Source organism: Salvelinus namaycush, chromosome 19 (genome assembly GCF_016432855.1).
Source record: "Salvelinus namaycush isolate Seneca chromosome 19, SaNama_1.0, whole genome shotgun sequence".
In the NCBI taxonomy this organism is placed as follows: Eukaryota; Metazoa; Chordata; class Actinopteri; order Salmoniformes; family Salmonidae; genus Salvelinus; species Salvelinus namaycush.
In genome coordinates, this window is record NC_052325.1 from 13785162 (window position 1) to 13799788 (window position 14627).

General features: G+C 39.3%; 1 protein-coding gene across 1 annotated transcript; it reads left to right on the plus strand.

Annotated features, from left to right (window-relative positions):
- Positions 1–2889: 2889 nt before the first annotated feature.
- On the plus strand, positions 2890–13890 carry si:ch211-214p13.9 (cell surface glycoprotein CD200 receptor 1-A). Its single transcript, XM_039014040.1, has 6 exons — positions 2890–3242; positions 5368–6158; positions 6290–6544; positions 13101–13209; positions 13314–13329; positions 13441–13890. Exons 2-6 carry the CDS (start codon positions 5924–5926, stop codon positions 13531–13533), a joined length of 708 nt encoding a protein of 235 aa, XP_038869968.1. The 5' UTR covers positions 2890–3242; positions 5368–5923; the 3' UTR covers positions 13534–13890.
- The last annotated feature ends 737 nt before the right edge of the window (positions 13891–14627 follow it).

Consider the following 14627-nt stretch of genomic DNA (forward strand, 5'->3'; position numbering starts at 1 on the left):
GCCTACAAGTCCTTACCATCAACTTCCTCTACATAGACAAATTAGGATGCATTTATGTGATGTGAGTCCACTTACCATCTCTGCCTAGCATGTGTACAAAGCTAAAATGTCAAAACTTGTATTTGAGGGCTGGAGCATTTCCTATCCAATGCATAACTGTCAATGAATGGCTGCAAAAATACATAACCTCATATAATTCATTTTCAAAGACCCAAGTAGGCATATCAGACTTCAACTATGTGATTACACTGGAAAAATTGGGAAGAAGTGGAATAATAAATTAAGTGTGGGGAATAACAGTAGTGTTCTTGCTGACAAGCACAGCAATTACCCTGTATTTTAACACCCATTTGGTAATAATGAATATTGTTCCACTGATCAGACTAATTAAAGTAAATAGATAATAAAATCTCCTGAAGACAAGATTACATAAATCTGCCCCTGGACACTACCCAAATACATTTTCGATGTATTGTCCCCCCTCTAGAATCAAGTTTACACTTTTTGGTTTACAATCTGTTTGGCAAAATTATTTTCATTGTTAAAAATCAGTTTACCCTACCAAACATCCCTGCTTAAACATACAGTACGTCTGTCTGCTGCCTTTGAGTTGTCACAGACTAAATGCCAATCACCAAACGATGAAACTAATGCATTTGTGGATTACATCGAACTTTATGCTGTCAAAGGCTGCATTCTGCAATACGGACGGGAGTTACAGCAACCTACATTTGTTGACATCCTTGTACATAAGACAGCGCTACAGTGCTGCTGTTTTTACGGTTTAATAAACTCAGAAGAGAAAGTTCTCTCTCCATTCAGCTCCACTCTTCTTGAGGAGCGTTTGTTTAAAACGCGCATTCAATCCCCTTGATCTCTTACACAACTAGCCCAATCATATGCTTCAATGTGCCGCGATTCACAGTGCTTTGGCAGGACATGACAATGACAGAGGTTCCGCTCGTGATGTTAAATTGCAGGCGCAGATGCTCCGATTTCAAAACGATTTGGAGCACAGTTGAAAAGTTAACACATTGACTATACAATGGACTAATTAGACAAATAAAAACAGTACTTTTCAATGCTTGAGGTATAAGCGGTGTGGCGTGTGAGCGTGAGAAGATGGTCTAATGCGTGTCTCACCGCCAAAGCGTGAGAGTTGGCAGCTCTGCTGCTTTGACATCTGTGACATCTGATCGATATGCACTATATTACTGTAATGTACTGAATCTTAAATCATGTACGTGTATTTATTTATAAAACAGTTTTACATTAAGTATCCGTTTTGAACACAGTGCCACAAGGCATATTATTGATATCCAACTTTAATCCTACCTATACCCATCCTTAGTTAGAACACAAGGCATTGTTGAACATTAGTTCACATACAATATAGTATTCGAATTGAGTGGCCATAGTGTTCAGCTTTTGATCAACTTTAGATTCATTCATTATCATCAGCTTTTTTATTGTCCTTTTTTGCTAGCTTGCACATAATTAAGTTTCCAAAGAACATACAGATAAGTGGCACAGACAAAACCAATGCCCCCTCCTCCCCACATCCTCCTCATCTCTCCCCTCTGTGGTTCAGAAAAATGTAACCGATGTCAACAGGATTGCAAGGGGTAAAAGGTTGTTGTTCTGCTAGACTACATCATATCTGTTTGGGGGTATTTGTTCGACCACACCCTGAATGTGCTAAATGTTTGTTCATGTCAGTTAATCTCCCATTTGAAAAGCTCAATGTGATGAAGGAGTCATCAACATCTTCCCTGTTGAGTGTGATGGCATCTCTGCAGAGCGAGATCATTACAGTCATATGGAGAGTGTTTGTTCAACACAAACACGTATAGCACATAATACAGACCATCTAAACATCTATTAGCTGGTAATGAGTGCTCACTCTGAGCCGATTAGTAATTATAAAGCCGTACCAATAATTATGTATCAACATGAAACTAGGAACATTTTGACTTAAAGTAATGTAAGGACCTCAAAGACCTGTTGGCTGTTATGCCACCCGCACAGCACATTATCCAGTGTTAAATCAACACTGAACGCTAGTCCAGTGTCCATACTAATCCATACTTTTCAATGTTACATTAACACACTGCTTATTTCCCCCATTGCCTTACCTTTCGAGTAAATTGTAGAGTTACCACCCATGACTGTATTTCTTAGTGGCAGAGACATGGTTGTTACATTCATCCATTTTTAGTCCTGTGGCCTTCATCGAGTGAGTTCCTCAGCAAATAGGCTATCATTCAAATTCAATTCTTAAACACAATACAGGTTTTAAAAAGGTATTACTTTGAGGGCCTAGTTTTATCCTAATACAGTGGCATGAAACTGATGGTTTTCAGGCCTGCAAGTCACATTATGATGGCTTGCAAAGTGATGTGTAATTACTATTGGAATCCAACCAGCATGGGAATATGCAACATTTGGAATATTTACTCACCTGCATTCAGAATGACTGCCGGGTTGGGAAGAATAAGAAAGGAGACTATCTAAACCATTTAAACTGGAACAACCATTTCAGTAATTGGTGCAATAAATCCAAGTAACAGATTGGATTAGTTTATTGGACAAATTAAAATCCCTGACTTGGAACAGAATGACAGTAAGAAGTATGATAACCAGTGTTTTAAAGAGTTTTGGCAGGGCACCTGCAGTTATTGCTGTTTCAGAGACTTTAAAGGCTGTGTGGCACTCTGTGGTCATGTGACAGGCGGGAGAGGAAACATGTGTCTGAGTCAACAACCGTCACCGTGTGTGGGAGAATGAGAGCGAGAGAGCTGTACAGAGGAAGTAGGGGAAGAGAGAGGGAGGGATTATTTAGTTTATTTAGGGGCTTGTTACAGTAACATCAGTAAAGGAGTCAAATGAGTAGATCAGGACAGAGACAGAGAGCAGATATCAACTAAGACTTAGAGTTTGCAGGAAAGAGAAGAGAGCATTGAGAGAGTTAAACAGTACAGTTATAACACATTGAGACAAGAGGAAACAGAATGGAACAATAATACAGCCAGTTTTAGGGTTCAGGGATAACGGTATAGTGTCCAAGGGGGGAGTTTACGATTTTGTTTTTAGGGGGGGACAGGTGGAACGAGCAGCAGTGTCTTGAGGAGTACAGGAGTATTGTCAGGAGCCATATAGAACAACCAGAGAGATGGGGAAGACATGGATTATAGGAGTCATCTCTCTCCTGGCTGTTTCTGCAACCTGGAGCTTAGAAACAGGTTTGAGAATCTCATCACTTCATTTTGATCTCATCACTTCATTTTGTTTATCCGGTTGGTTTTGGTTAATTTTGAGAACTGTGTAAAGCAGTGGTCACCAACCTTTTCTGAGTCAAGATCACTTTCTGAATCAAAATGCAAACCGCTCTGTTTAAAAAAAACATGACTTAATAAACGTAAGCCTATTCAACATTAACTAAATAAATACAGTTCTGTATCAACAAGGTTTGTGCAGTAGGCTATAGGCCCAATATATTACCACTGCATATTGGCTATGCTTGAAATGACCTGCCAATGTTGTTCTTCTCAGACCATTTTGAAATTATATAAAAACAAGTTAGGCATATGATCACTCTGGTAATATATTATTTGTTGTATTATTATAAATATACTGTATATATTTTTTACTGAACTAATGGCCTGAATCTAATGGTCAGTCTGAGGGGAGGGAGGGAGGGAGCAGCAGTGAGGCTGCCTGTCACCCGACTCACTGTCCCTCTGCTCTCCCTCCGCTGAGATAAAAGGCATACAGTCTTCAAACTGATGTCAAAAATCAAGTCACATTGCATTATTTCTGACTCATGCACCAATTCATGTTGTTACTCCTATGACCAGAGGAAGTGAAATATTGCTCGATATTAAACAAACACAAGCTGCTAATAATAACAATGCAAGCTTATTAGAACACTTTGTTATACTGTACTCCTTCATTGCAGCTGCAGTGCTGGTTGTAGCGTGAGTGGAAGTAGGGAGAACATGCATGTTATGGCTTAAATTGTTGACAATGCTGAATAACAACATAAACAGGAACTTACTCATAAAAACAGCACTCTCTCTCTAGTCATGGTTTTAATCGTTTTTAAATCTCACAGTATCAACTTTGCTGTGCATCCAATGCTTCTTTTTACAATCTATGGCTCAAGGTAACTGTGCAGACACGGTGATCTGAGCTATCTGATTGGCCAGTGGTAGGCCTGTAGGTGCACTTAATATACTCTCCACCTACCGCCAACAGTGCAGTTAAAAAAAAAACATAAATCGGAAGTCAATTATTTGCTTTGGGTTTTTTACAAAAATGTTTGGTGATCGACTAGGAATGCTTTGGAGATCAGTTAGTGACCACTGGTGTAAAGGGTTAAATTATTCATACGACATTCAAAGCATTTATCCATAGATACCCTAAAATAGAGATGATTATATCATAGTCAAAATATTTATTTTATGACCAAAAAATACTGATCAAAATAGATGTTTTATATTTTCCTACTGCTCTGACTAAGGAGTCCCCCGTTCTAAATTGTAAACTCTGTCGGCTGCTGGTAGAATCCCCAAGGGCTCTAGATTTCTATGGCATGTGTATCGAGAGTTCTGTTCTGACTACTCTGTTGTGGTCAAACTGAAGACAAAGTCAGTGGAACAGATTTGGGTGATTATATAAAGATGTTTTAAACAAAAGGTTCCATTGTTTTCTACCACGGGAAGGAACATGCAGCGTATCACACGCTAGAGACTTGTGTGTGTTGGTGTGGCATGGTTTACAGATTACCTAACATATTTTCCCCTGTATTTGAGAGGAGATTGATTTGAAGCACATTAGGGGGAAAGTGACATTACTAATCAGGCAGTGTATGGGGGTCCTGTGGGTTTCTGTAACCACCACAGAAGTTATATACTTGTCTAAAGTAAACATCAACAAGAATGAAAGAGCAGTGTGTGACCCAGAAAACATCCCACTTCAGAAACTTCAGTAACCTAGCAGTCATCCTCCCATGATATCACATCTTATGTATAACATTGGGAGGTGTTTTAAGAGCGGAAAGTTTTATGTGCTGCAATTTTTTTAAAGTAAAACACTTAACTAACAAACTGAACTTTCTAATAGTGACTATAAACCTCCAACTGTTCAACTATCACTTTTTTGTAAGACCAATTTTATAAGACATTGGCTTTCAGATGACCAACAACCCACTTTTCTTCCTCTAGACTGTTTTGCTGATCAACTAAGACATGCTTTTCTATTGATTGAACTTACACTTGATGAAATCATGTTTAACTGATGATGTTGAATGCTTAACATTTTCCTAACATGATCTGCCACTAACATGCACTTTGATCATTCTCTCAGGATATAACCACAACATTTCTGTGATCTCTCACACTTCCCCTTTCCTCACCTTCGCTGTGCCTCTAGGCCTACAACACGGAGTCATTGGTAATTTTTTTTTTTTTTTTACCAAACCTGTTTAATCGCCACTAGCATGTTGCCACATTTTTGGTCAGAGAGAGATAGGGCTTTATGTTTCAGGAGAGGAGAAAGAGGAAATTATTCAAAAAAGTTTCCTGTTCCTTGGAATGAGGCCTGATAGTCTGCATGACTCAGAGATAGGTCTGAATATCCGACATAGCCACATCAAGCTCCTCTATATATTGTATGTATTGTAAAAAGATAATGATACATATACGTAGGCCTATAATAATACTCATACAACTGTATCACACATGCATTTAATATGAAACCATTTATTCATTTACCGTCCATTTATCCAAAAGTCATTTTTATTTAAATAAGTACAATTCTTTGAAGTAGTTATTTTAATAGTATTTCTTTAGCTGCCAGGAGTGAACATTTCCACCTGGGGAATAATGCCATCTTAAAGTGCAGCAATAAGACTTGGAGTGAGATGATCTACACCATCTGGAAAATAAAACTGGATGGAATAACGTGTCAAATATCATCTAGTAATGATAACCAAAATCTGAACACATGCAATGATGGAAAAGCCATGCTCAACACATCCAGGGGTGAATCCTACCTACAGATTCCAGAGTTCTCAAAGAGAGATGAGGGAATCTACCAGTGTGAGTCGGTGTACAAAGCAGGAAGCTACGCCTCAAACATTGATGTATCACTAATAGGTAAGAAACCTTCATAGATCTGTAATGTTTAGCATGACTTCTGTGTGCTTTCATTTCTCTATATTGCAAAATACAAAATACATGTGTTGTTCTCAATATGCCCATTTCCCCCCTCTTCCCCCTGTGTGCAGCCCCTCCCAGTGTGTCTGCCTGGCTAGAGTGGGAGGGCAGTAGGCAGGTGGCTGTGTGTTTGGCTGAAGGGGGGAAACCAGCTGCCTCCATCTGCTGGAGTGAAAAATGGAACTCTACTTCAACCACCACATTGAACCTAGATGGCTTCAACACAGTAGAGAGTCGATTGGTCCTGCCCGAGGGGATTGCTATGGGCAACCTGACTTGTGCTGTCATACATCCCTCCTGGGAGGAGGTGCATATGGTGACACCAGGTATAGACTGACTGTTTAGAATTTAGAAGGACACTGTATTTAGAAGGACACTGTATGACTAATATCTCACTCTTTTAGAATAGGAGTGAACATCGTAGCTTTTTTAGTCAATAAAATCCTTCAGAGTCTATTGACAAAGTTTACTAGATTGAGTGTAAATGAAATAGGATGGGATGATGGTAACCCACTGGGCACAAGCTGGTTGAATCAACGTTGTTTCAGAGTCATTTGTCAACGTATTGTGACGCGGAATCTACATGGAAAATACATTGGATTTGAAAAAAGTAATCAACTTGTTTTGAGGGTGGAATTTCAACCATAGAATCCCCAAGAGCTCTAGTCATCATTGTAACCAATTTTCAGCATAAACAAACCTTGTATTAAAATATGTTGAATATGTACCTTTGAAACAATGTCAGATCTTCAACGTTATGTCCACTATCAGAAAAAAAAACTAAAGGCTGGGCAGCACCTACTGCAGAGTTGATCTATCTAACATCTATTCATTTTGTCTCCCATCCAGGGTTTTAACCAAACCCAGGCTTGCTTAATTAAGCTTTGATATTTGCCATTGACTACTACCAATGTGCTACTGTGAGAATGATTATAAGGAGATCTCTTCATAACTAAATATTTTCATTGTTGATATCAGTCATTCCAAAGGATAGGCGTGACAGAGCAAATGAAATGTAACCATACTTTATACGTCATACACTGTATCATAAAAAAATTGATTTAGGCATATATATATATATTGATATATATATTGTATAGCATTTGCAAAGTCATCAACAGCTATTGTTTCAATGCAACCCAGCGTTAAACAAAAAATAGACAATACATATAGGCCTTGGGTTTCAATCTTGGTTTGATTTCAAATTGAATCATTAATGTGTTGGATTCACGTCTCCATCTCAACCAAAAATCAAAGTTAAAGAATTTGACTGTATCAAATTAAACTTTAAATGCACTTTAAATAAAGTTTGATTAGATTTAGTCCTTTTCTTTAACTTCGATTCCTGTTTGAGATGGAGACATGGACCCAACATATCAATTATACCTTTGTAGACCTACTGGAATTAAAGACAGACCTTGGGCACTATTCAATTTGTAAAGCTGAAGCGTTATCCACTCTGCACTATAATTTTTTATGTAATTTCCGATTGAGCCAACATATGCAGTGCTTCCTGTGCAATCTCAGCTAAAGTGGGAACATTGCCTCTAAATTTCAATCGCGCTGTAAAGCTGAACTTCCACAATGCGGATTGAATAGAGCCCTAAGTCAGTGGCACAAAATATACACTGCCTTCGGTAAGTATTCAGACCCCTTGACTTTTTCCACATTTTGTTACGTTACAGACTTTTCCTAAAATAGATTAAATAAAAGAAAATCCTCTGCAATACCCCATAATGATGTTGCTAAAACAGAAATGTATTAAAAATAAAAAGTATTCAGACCTTTTGCTATGAGACTCGAAATTGAGCTCAGGCGAATCCTGTCTCCATTGATCATCCTTGAGATGTTTCTACTACTTGATTGGAGTCCACCTGTGGTAAATTCAATTGTTTGGACATAATTTGGAAAGGCACACACCTGTCTATATGAGGTCTCACAGTTGACAGTGAATGTCAGACAAAAACCAAACCATGAGGTCAAAGAATTGCCCGTAGACCTCCAAGAAAGGATCGTGTCGAGGCACAGATCTGGGGAAGGGTACCAAAACATTTCTGAAGCATTGAAAGTCCCCAAGAAGACAGTGGCCTCCATCATTCTTAAATGGAAGATGTTTGGAACCACTAAGACTTCCTAGAGCTGGCCGCTCGGCCAAACTGAGCAATCGGGGGAGGGAGGGCCTTAGGTGAACAAGATCCCAATGGTCACTCTGACAGAGCTCTAGAGTTCCTTTGTGGAGATGAGAGAACTTTCCAGAAGGACAACCATCTCTGCAGCACTCAACCAATCAGGCCTTTATGGTAGAGTGGCCAGACAGAAGCCACTTCTCAGTTAAAGGCACATGACAGCCCGCTTGGAGTTTGCCAAAAGGCACCTAAAGACTCTCAGACCATGAGAAACAAGATTATCTCGTCTGAAGAAAGCAAGATTGAACTCTTTGGCCTGAATGCCAAGAGTCACTTCTGGAGGAAACCTGGCACTATCCCTACGGTGAAGCATGGTGGTGGCAGCATCATGCTGTGGGGATGTTTGTCAGTGGCAGAGACTGGGAGACTAGTCAAGATCGAGGCAAAGATGAACAGAGCAAAGCACAGAGAGAGATCCTTAATGAAAATCTGCTCCAGAGCGCTCAGGACCTTAGACTAGGGCGAAGTTTCACCTTCCAACAGGACAAAGACCCTAAGCACACAGCCAAGACAAAGCAGGAATGGCTATGGGACAAGTCTCTGAATGTCCTTGAGTGGCCCAGCCAGAGCCCGAACTTGAACCCGATCGAATATCTATGGAAAGATCTGAAAATAGCTATGCAGCAACACTTCCCATCCAACTTGACAGAGCTTGAGAGGATCTGCAGAGAAGAATGGGAAAAACTCCCCAATTACAGGTGTGCCAATTTTGTAGCGTCATACGTAAGAAGACTTGAGGCTGTAATCATTGCCAAAGGAGCTTCAACAAAGTACTGAATATTTTTTTTTTTTTTAATTTTAGAAATTAGCAAAAAATTTACATTTTTGCTTTGTCTTTATGGTGTATTGGGTGTACAGTAGATGTATGAGAGGAAAAACAAGTTAATCAATTGTAGAATAAGGCTGTAACCTAACAAAATGTATAAAAAAGTCAAGGGGTCTGAATACCCCTCAAATGTTGCGTTGACAACCAAACACAATTCACTTTTGCAATACAGTAAATAGCCTATTAAATTGTTGACAGGTTAACAAATTATATGTTGGATTTACGTCCCCAAATAAACCAAAAATAATAGTTAAAGAATAGAATTAAGCCAGTTGCTCAGATGAAACTATCCATTCTTTAGATTTTCTTTAAATCAAATCAAATGTTATTTGTCACATGCGCCGAATACAACAGGTGTAGACCTTACAGTGAAATGCTTATTTACAAGCCTTTAACCAACAATGCAGTTTTAAGAAAAATACCACCCCCCACAATTAAAAAAAAAAAGTTACAAATAATTAAAGAGCAGCAGTAAAATAACAATAGCGAGGCTACATACTGTATTGGGGGTACCGGTACAGAGTCAATGTGCGGGGGGCACCGGTAAATCGAGGTAATTGAGGTAGTATGTACATGTAGGTAGAGTTATTAAAATTACTATGCATAGATAATAACAGAGAGTAGCAGCGTAAAAGAGGGGGGCAATGCAAATAGCAGAGAGAACAGTCTATGACTAGGGTGACTGGAGTCTTTGACAATTTTTAGGGCCTTCCTCTGACACCGCCTGGTATAGAGGTCCTGGATGGCAGAAAGCTTGGTCCCAAATCAAATCAAATCAAATGTTATTTGTCACATACACATGGTTAGCATATGTTAATGTGAGTGTAGCAAAATGCTTGTGCTTCTAGTTCCGACCATGCAGTAATATCGAACAGGTAATCTAACCTAACAATTTCACAACAACTACCTTATACACACAAGTGTAAAGGAATGAATAAGAATATGTACATAAAAATATATGAATGAGCAATGGCTGAACGGCATAGGCAAGATGCAGTAGATGGTATAGAGTACAGTATATACATATGAGATGAGTAATGTAGGGTATGTAAACATTATATAAAGTGGCATTGTTTAAAGTGGCTAGTGATACATTTATTACATACATTTTTTCATTATTAAAGTGGCTAGAGATGAGTCAGTATGTTGACAGCAGCCACTCAATGTTAGTGATGGCTGTTTAACAGTCTGATGGCCTTGAGATAGAAGCTGTTTTTCAGTCTCTCGGTCCCCGCTTTGATGCACCTGTACTGACCTCGCCTTCTGGATGATAGTGTGGTGAACAGGCAGTGGCTCGGGTGGTAGTTGTCCTTGATGATCTTTTTGGCCTTCCTGTGACATCGGGTGGTGTAGGTGTCCTGGAGGGCCGGTAGTTTGCCCCCGGTGATGCGTTGTGCAGACCTCACTACCCTCTGGAGAGCCTTACGGTTGTGGGCGGAGCAGTTGCCGTACCAGGCAATGATACAACCCGACAGGATGCTCTCGATTGTGCATCTGTAAAAGTTTGTAAGTGTTTTTGGTGACAAGCCGAATTTCTTCAGCCTCCCGAGGTTGAAGAGGCGCTGCTGCGCCTTCTTCACCACGCTGTCTGTGTGGGTGGACCATTTCAGTTTGTGAGTGATGTGTATGCCGAGGAACTTTCCACCTTCTCCACTACTGTCCCGTCGATGTGGATTGGGGGCTGCTCCCTCTGCTGTTTCCTGAAGTCCATGATCATCTCCTTTGTTTTGTTGACATTGAGTGTGAGGTTATTTTCCTGACACCACACTCTGAGGGCCCTCACCTCCTCCCTGTAGGCCGTCTCGTTGTTGTTGGAAATCAAGAGGGCCACCATTGTTCCTGTTCCCAAGAAAGTGAAGGTAACTGAGCTAAATGACTATGTACTGGGCTGTGCTCTCTACCCTCTGTAGTGCCTTAAGTTCGGAGACTGAGCAGGTGCCATACCAGGCAGTAATGAAACCAGTCAGGATGCTCTCGATGGTGCAGTTGTAGAACCTTTTGAAGATCTGAGGACCCATGCCAAAACTTTTCAGTCTCCTGAGGTTTTGTCATGCCCTCTTCACAACTGTCTTGGTGTGCTTGGACCATGTTAGTTTGTTGGTGATGTGGATGCCAAGGAACTTGAAGCTTTCAACCTGCTCCACTACAGCCCCGTCGATGACAATGGGAGCGTGCTCGGTCCTCCTGTTCCTGTAGTCCACAATCATCATCGTCCACAAGGCACCCCGATCTCTTTCCGCGAAACCTCCGTCTCTTTCTCCTGAGAATGACGCCTGTTCGGGTGTCTGGAGTAAATCTCTCCCGTCCGCCTCATTAACCTTTCTAGGGTAGGGGGCAGTGTTAAGACGCCCGGATGAAAAGCGTGCCCAAAGTAAACTGGGATAGGATATGCATGGTAGTATTGGATAGAAAACACTCTAAAGTTTCCAAAACTGTTAAAATAATGTCTGACTATAACAGAACTGATATGGCAGGCGAAAACCTGAGGAAAATCCATCCAGGAAGTGGCATTCTTTTGAATTGAGTGTTTTTCCATTGAAAGCCTATCCACCATATAAATGGATGGGACCTAGATTGCAGTTCCCATGTCTTCCACTAGATGTCAACAGTCTTTAGACATTGTTTCAGGCTTTTATAAAACGCGCCAACAGAACTGAGTTTTTTTGGATATAAAGAGGTACTTTACCGAACAAACAAACATTAATTGTGTAACATGGAGTCTTGTGAGTGCAAACATATGAAGATCATCAAAGGTAAGTGGTTAATTTGATTGATATTTCAAACTTTTGTGACTAATCTACTTGGCTGGAAAATGTTTGTATGCTTTTGTAAGCAGGGCGCTGTCCTCAGATAATCGCATGGTATGCTTTCGCCGTAAAGCCTTTTTGAAATCTGACACAGCGGCTGGATTAACAGGAAGTTCATCTTTAAACCGATGTATAACACTTGTATATTTTATGAATGTTTATTATGAGTATTTCTGTATTTTGAATTTGGCACTCTGCAATTTCACCGGATGTTGGCCAGGTGGGACTCTAGCGTCGCACCTACCCTAGAGATGCGACTTTTTCATTTAATTATTCGTCCAGTTCAAGGTGAGTAATCGCTGTTCTGATATCCAGAAGCTCTTTTCGGTCATAAGAGACGGTAGCAGCAACATTATGTACCAAATAAGTTACAAACAATGCGAAAAAACAAACAAAATAGCAAGGTTGGTGAAGAGCCCATAAAATGGAAGCCCTCCCCTGGTTGCGTTGTCAATCAAACACTATTCAATATAACTATACAGTAAATACATAGCATACAGTTAAGGCTGTCTTACAAACTAATGTAGGCCTAACAGTATTTATTCAACCTTAAAATGAGTAGTACATCCATTGCCTACTGTAGCCTAACTATAAATATATTCTTACGTAATCATAGAAAGCGTGCATGATCGAGATAGCATGCAAAGATCACAGGTCTGTGGAGATCTTCACAATTGCTATAATAATCTGGGCAGAATCTCAAACAGCAATAATCACTTGCACTGTGTACTTTTGTATAAATACAAAATATCTGACATTGTATTCCCATTTAAATGGTTGAAAGCGCAGTGATAACACATTTAGATGACAACGAAACCAAAAATCAGACATTGTTTTCCATTGGAATTTGGTTGTGCTTTTAGATGGTTAAAAGCATAGTGATAACACATTGGGTATTCATCAAACTTATGGCTGTCTTTTTGAGTAGGTGAATAATCGTTGAAATCTCATTGATCAACATCTCAACCAAATATTACCCAAATTTCCATGTTGAAATTACGTGGTGCGCCCAGTGGGAAATGTATTCTGATTCTGATTATTTATAATTTTCTCTCCCTGTCAGGAGTCGTCATACCCTGGCGATTAGTCATAATCTCCATGGGAACTATAAGCTTCATCATGGCTATTCTGGGGGGTTTATACTTCACACGAAAACACCCCTGCAGAATTAGGTATGAATATTCATTATTCTAATGATTTTGATATTTTATGATAAAAATGATTTGGTTCAATGTTATTGCTTGTATAATAAAGAGCTTTATCTGTGTATTCACAGCCCCGAGGCTCCTCCGGTATGTATGAGCTATATCCTACGTTGTGTTACGCTACATTACCTTAATACCTGTATGTTTTGCGTAGATAGCAGTTTACTGTAAATAGTGATGAGTCTGTTTCTCTCTCAGTCACAGGACTATGTGGAGGAAGTAGAACCCTACGCCATCTATACACAAAGTGTCAATTTAATCTACAACTCCTCTGCAGACATGTTGACATAACACACACACACACCTCTGCACGCCACTCTGAGAACATTGAGGTTGAAGAAACTGATCCAGTAAACAGGGGAATGATGGAGGACATGACACAGGGCTTCTGTTACAAAAGGAAAACCTCACAGATCTGATCACTCCTGACTGACGTGAGAAAATGGCCAAAAACAGACTTTTCTACAACCAAAGAGATGTGGGCAGATGAGAGATGCTCTTTCCAGTTTAGCATTTTCATAATGAGAACTATGACTTGCTGTGTAGTCAGCACAACTGTATACCACTGCTCTCATAACACACGTTTGACTGTTCCCACACTCCTGTCATCTGCAAATCATGGGGAAGAGTGCAATTTTGAGATGTTTAATCAAAATCTCAATTTATATAATACTGATGTGTAATTACAGTGTTTTTGTTGAGTTTATATTTATGATTGAATTTAGATATCAAGTTTATTATATAATAAAAACAGATTCTTTACATTTGAAACCTACATCCAGAGTTAATGGGGAAAGGATTTGAAGTACACACAACATTCTCTGTGGTTACATTCATGAGACAAGAGTTTGACTCTGAGAACTAAGATAACAACTAAACTTTTGAATTTAATCAATTGCTTTTGAGTTGGAAAACGTGTGTTTGCAGTGGTGGAAAAAGTACTCAAATGTCATACTTGAGTAAAACTAAAGATACCTTAATAGAAAACGACTCAAGTAAAAGTGAAAGCCACCCAGTAAAATACTACTTGAGTAAAAGTCTAAAAGTATTTGGTTTTAAATAGACTTAAGTATCAAAATTAAAAGCAAAAGTATTAATAATTTCAAATTGCTTATATTATGCAAACCAGGGGCACACTCCAACAATCAGACATTAATTTACAAACAAAGCATTTTTGTTTAGCGAGTCCGCTAGATCAGAGGCAGTAGGGTGTCAGGGAAAATGTATGGAGTAAAACGTGCATTATTTTCTTTAGGAATGTAGTGAAGTAAAGGTTGTCAAAAATATAAATAGTAAAGTAAAGTACAGATACCCCCCAAAACTACTTAATTAAGCAGTACTTTAAAGTATTTTTACTTAAGTACTTTACACTACTGTATGTTTGT

Excerpts from the sequence above, each read along its gene's own strand:
- si:ch211-214p13.9 (XM_039014040.1), top strand. The coding sequence starts at position 5,924 with ATGATCTACACCATCTGGAAAATAAAACTGGATGGAATAACGTGTCAA. Across the intron at positions 6,159-6,289 it reads CATTGATGTATCACTAATAG|CCCCTCCCAGTGTGTCTGCC; the intron begins GTAAGAAACCTT and ends CCCTGTGTGCAG. Across the intron at positions 6,545-13,100 it reads GGTGCATATGGTGACACCAG|GAGTCGTCATACCCTGGCGA; the intron begins GTATAGACTGAC and ends TCTCCCTGTCAG.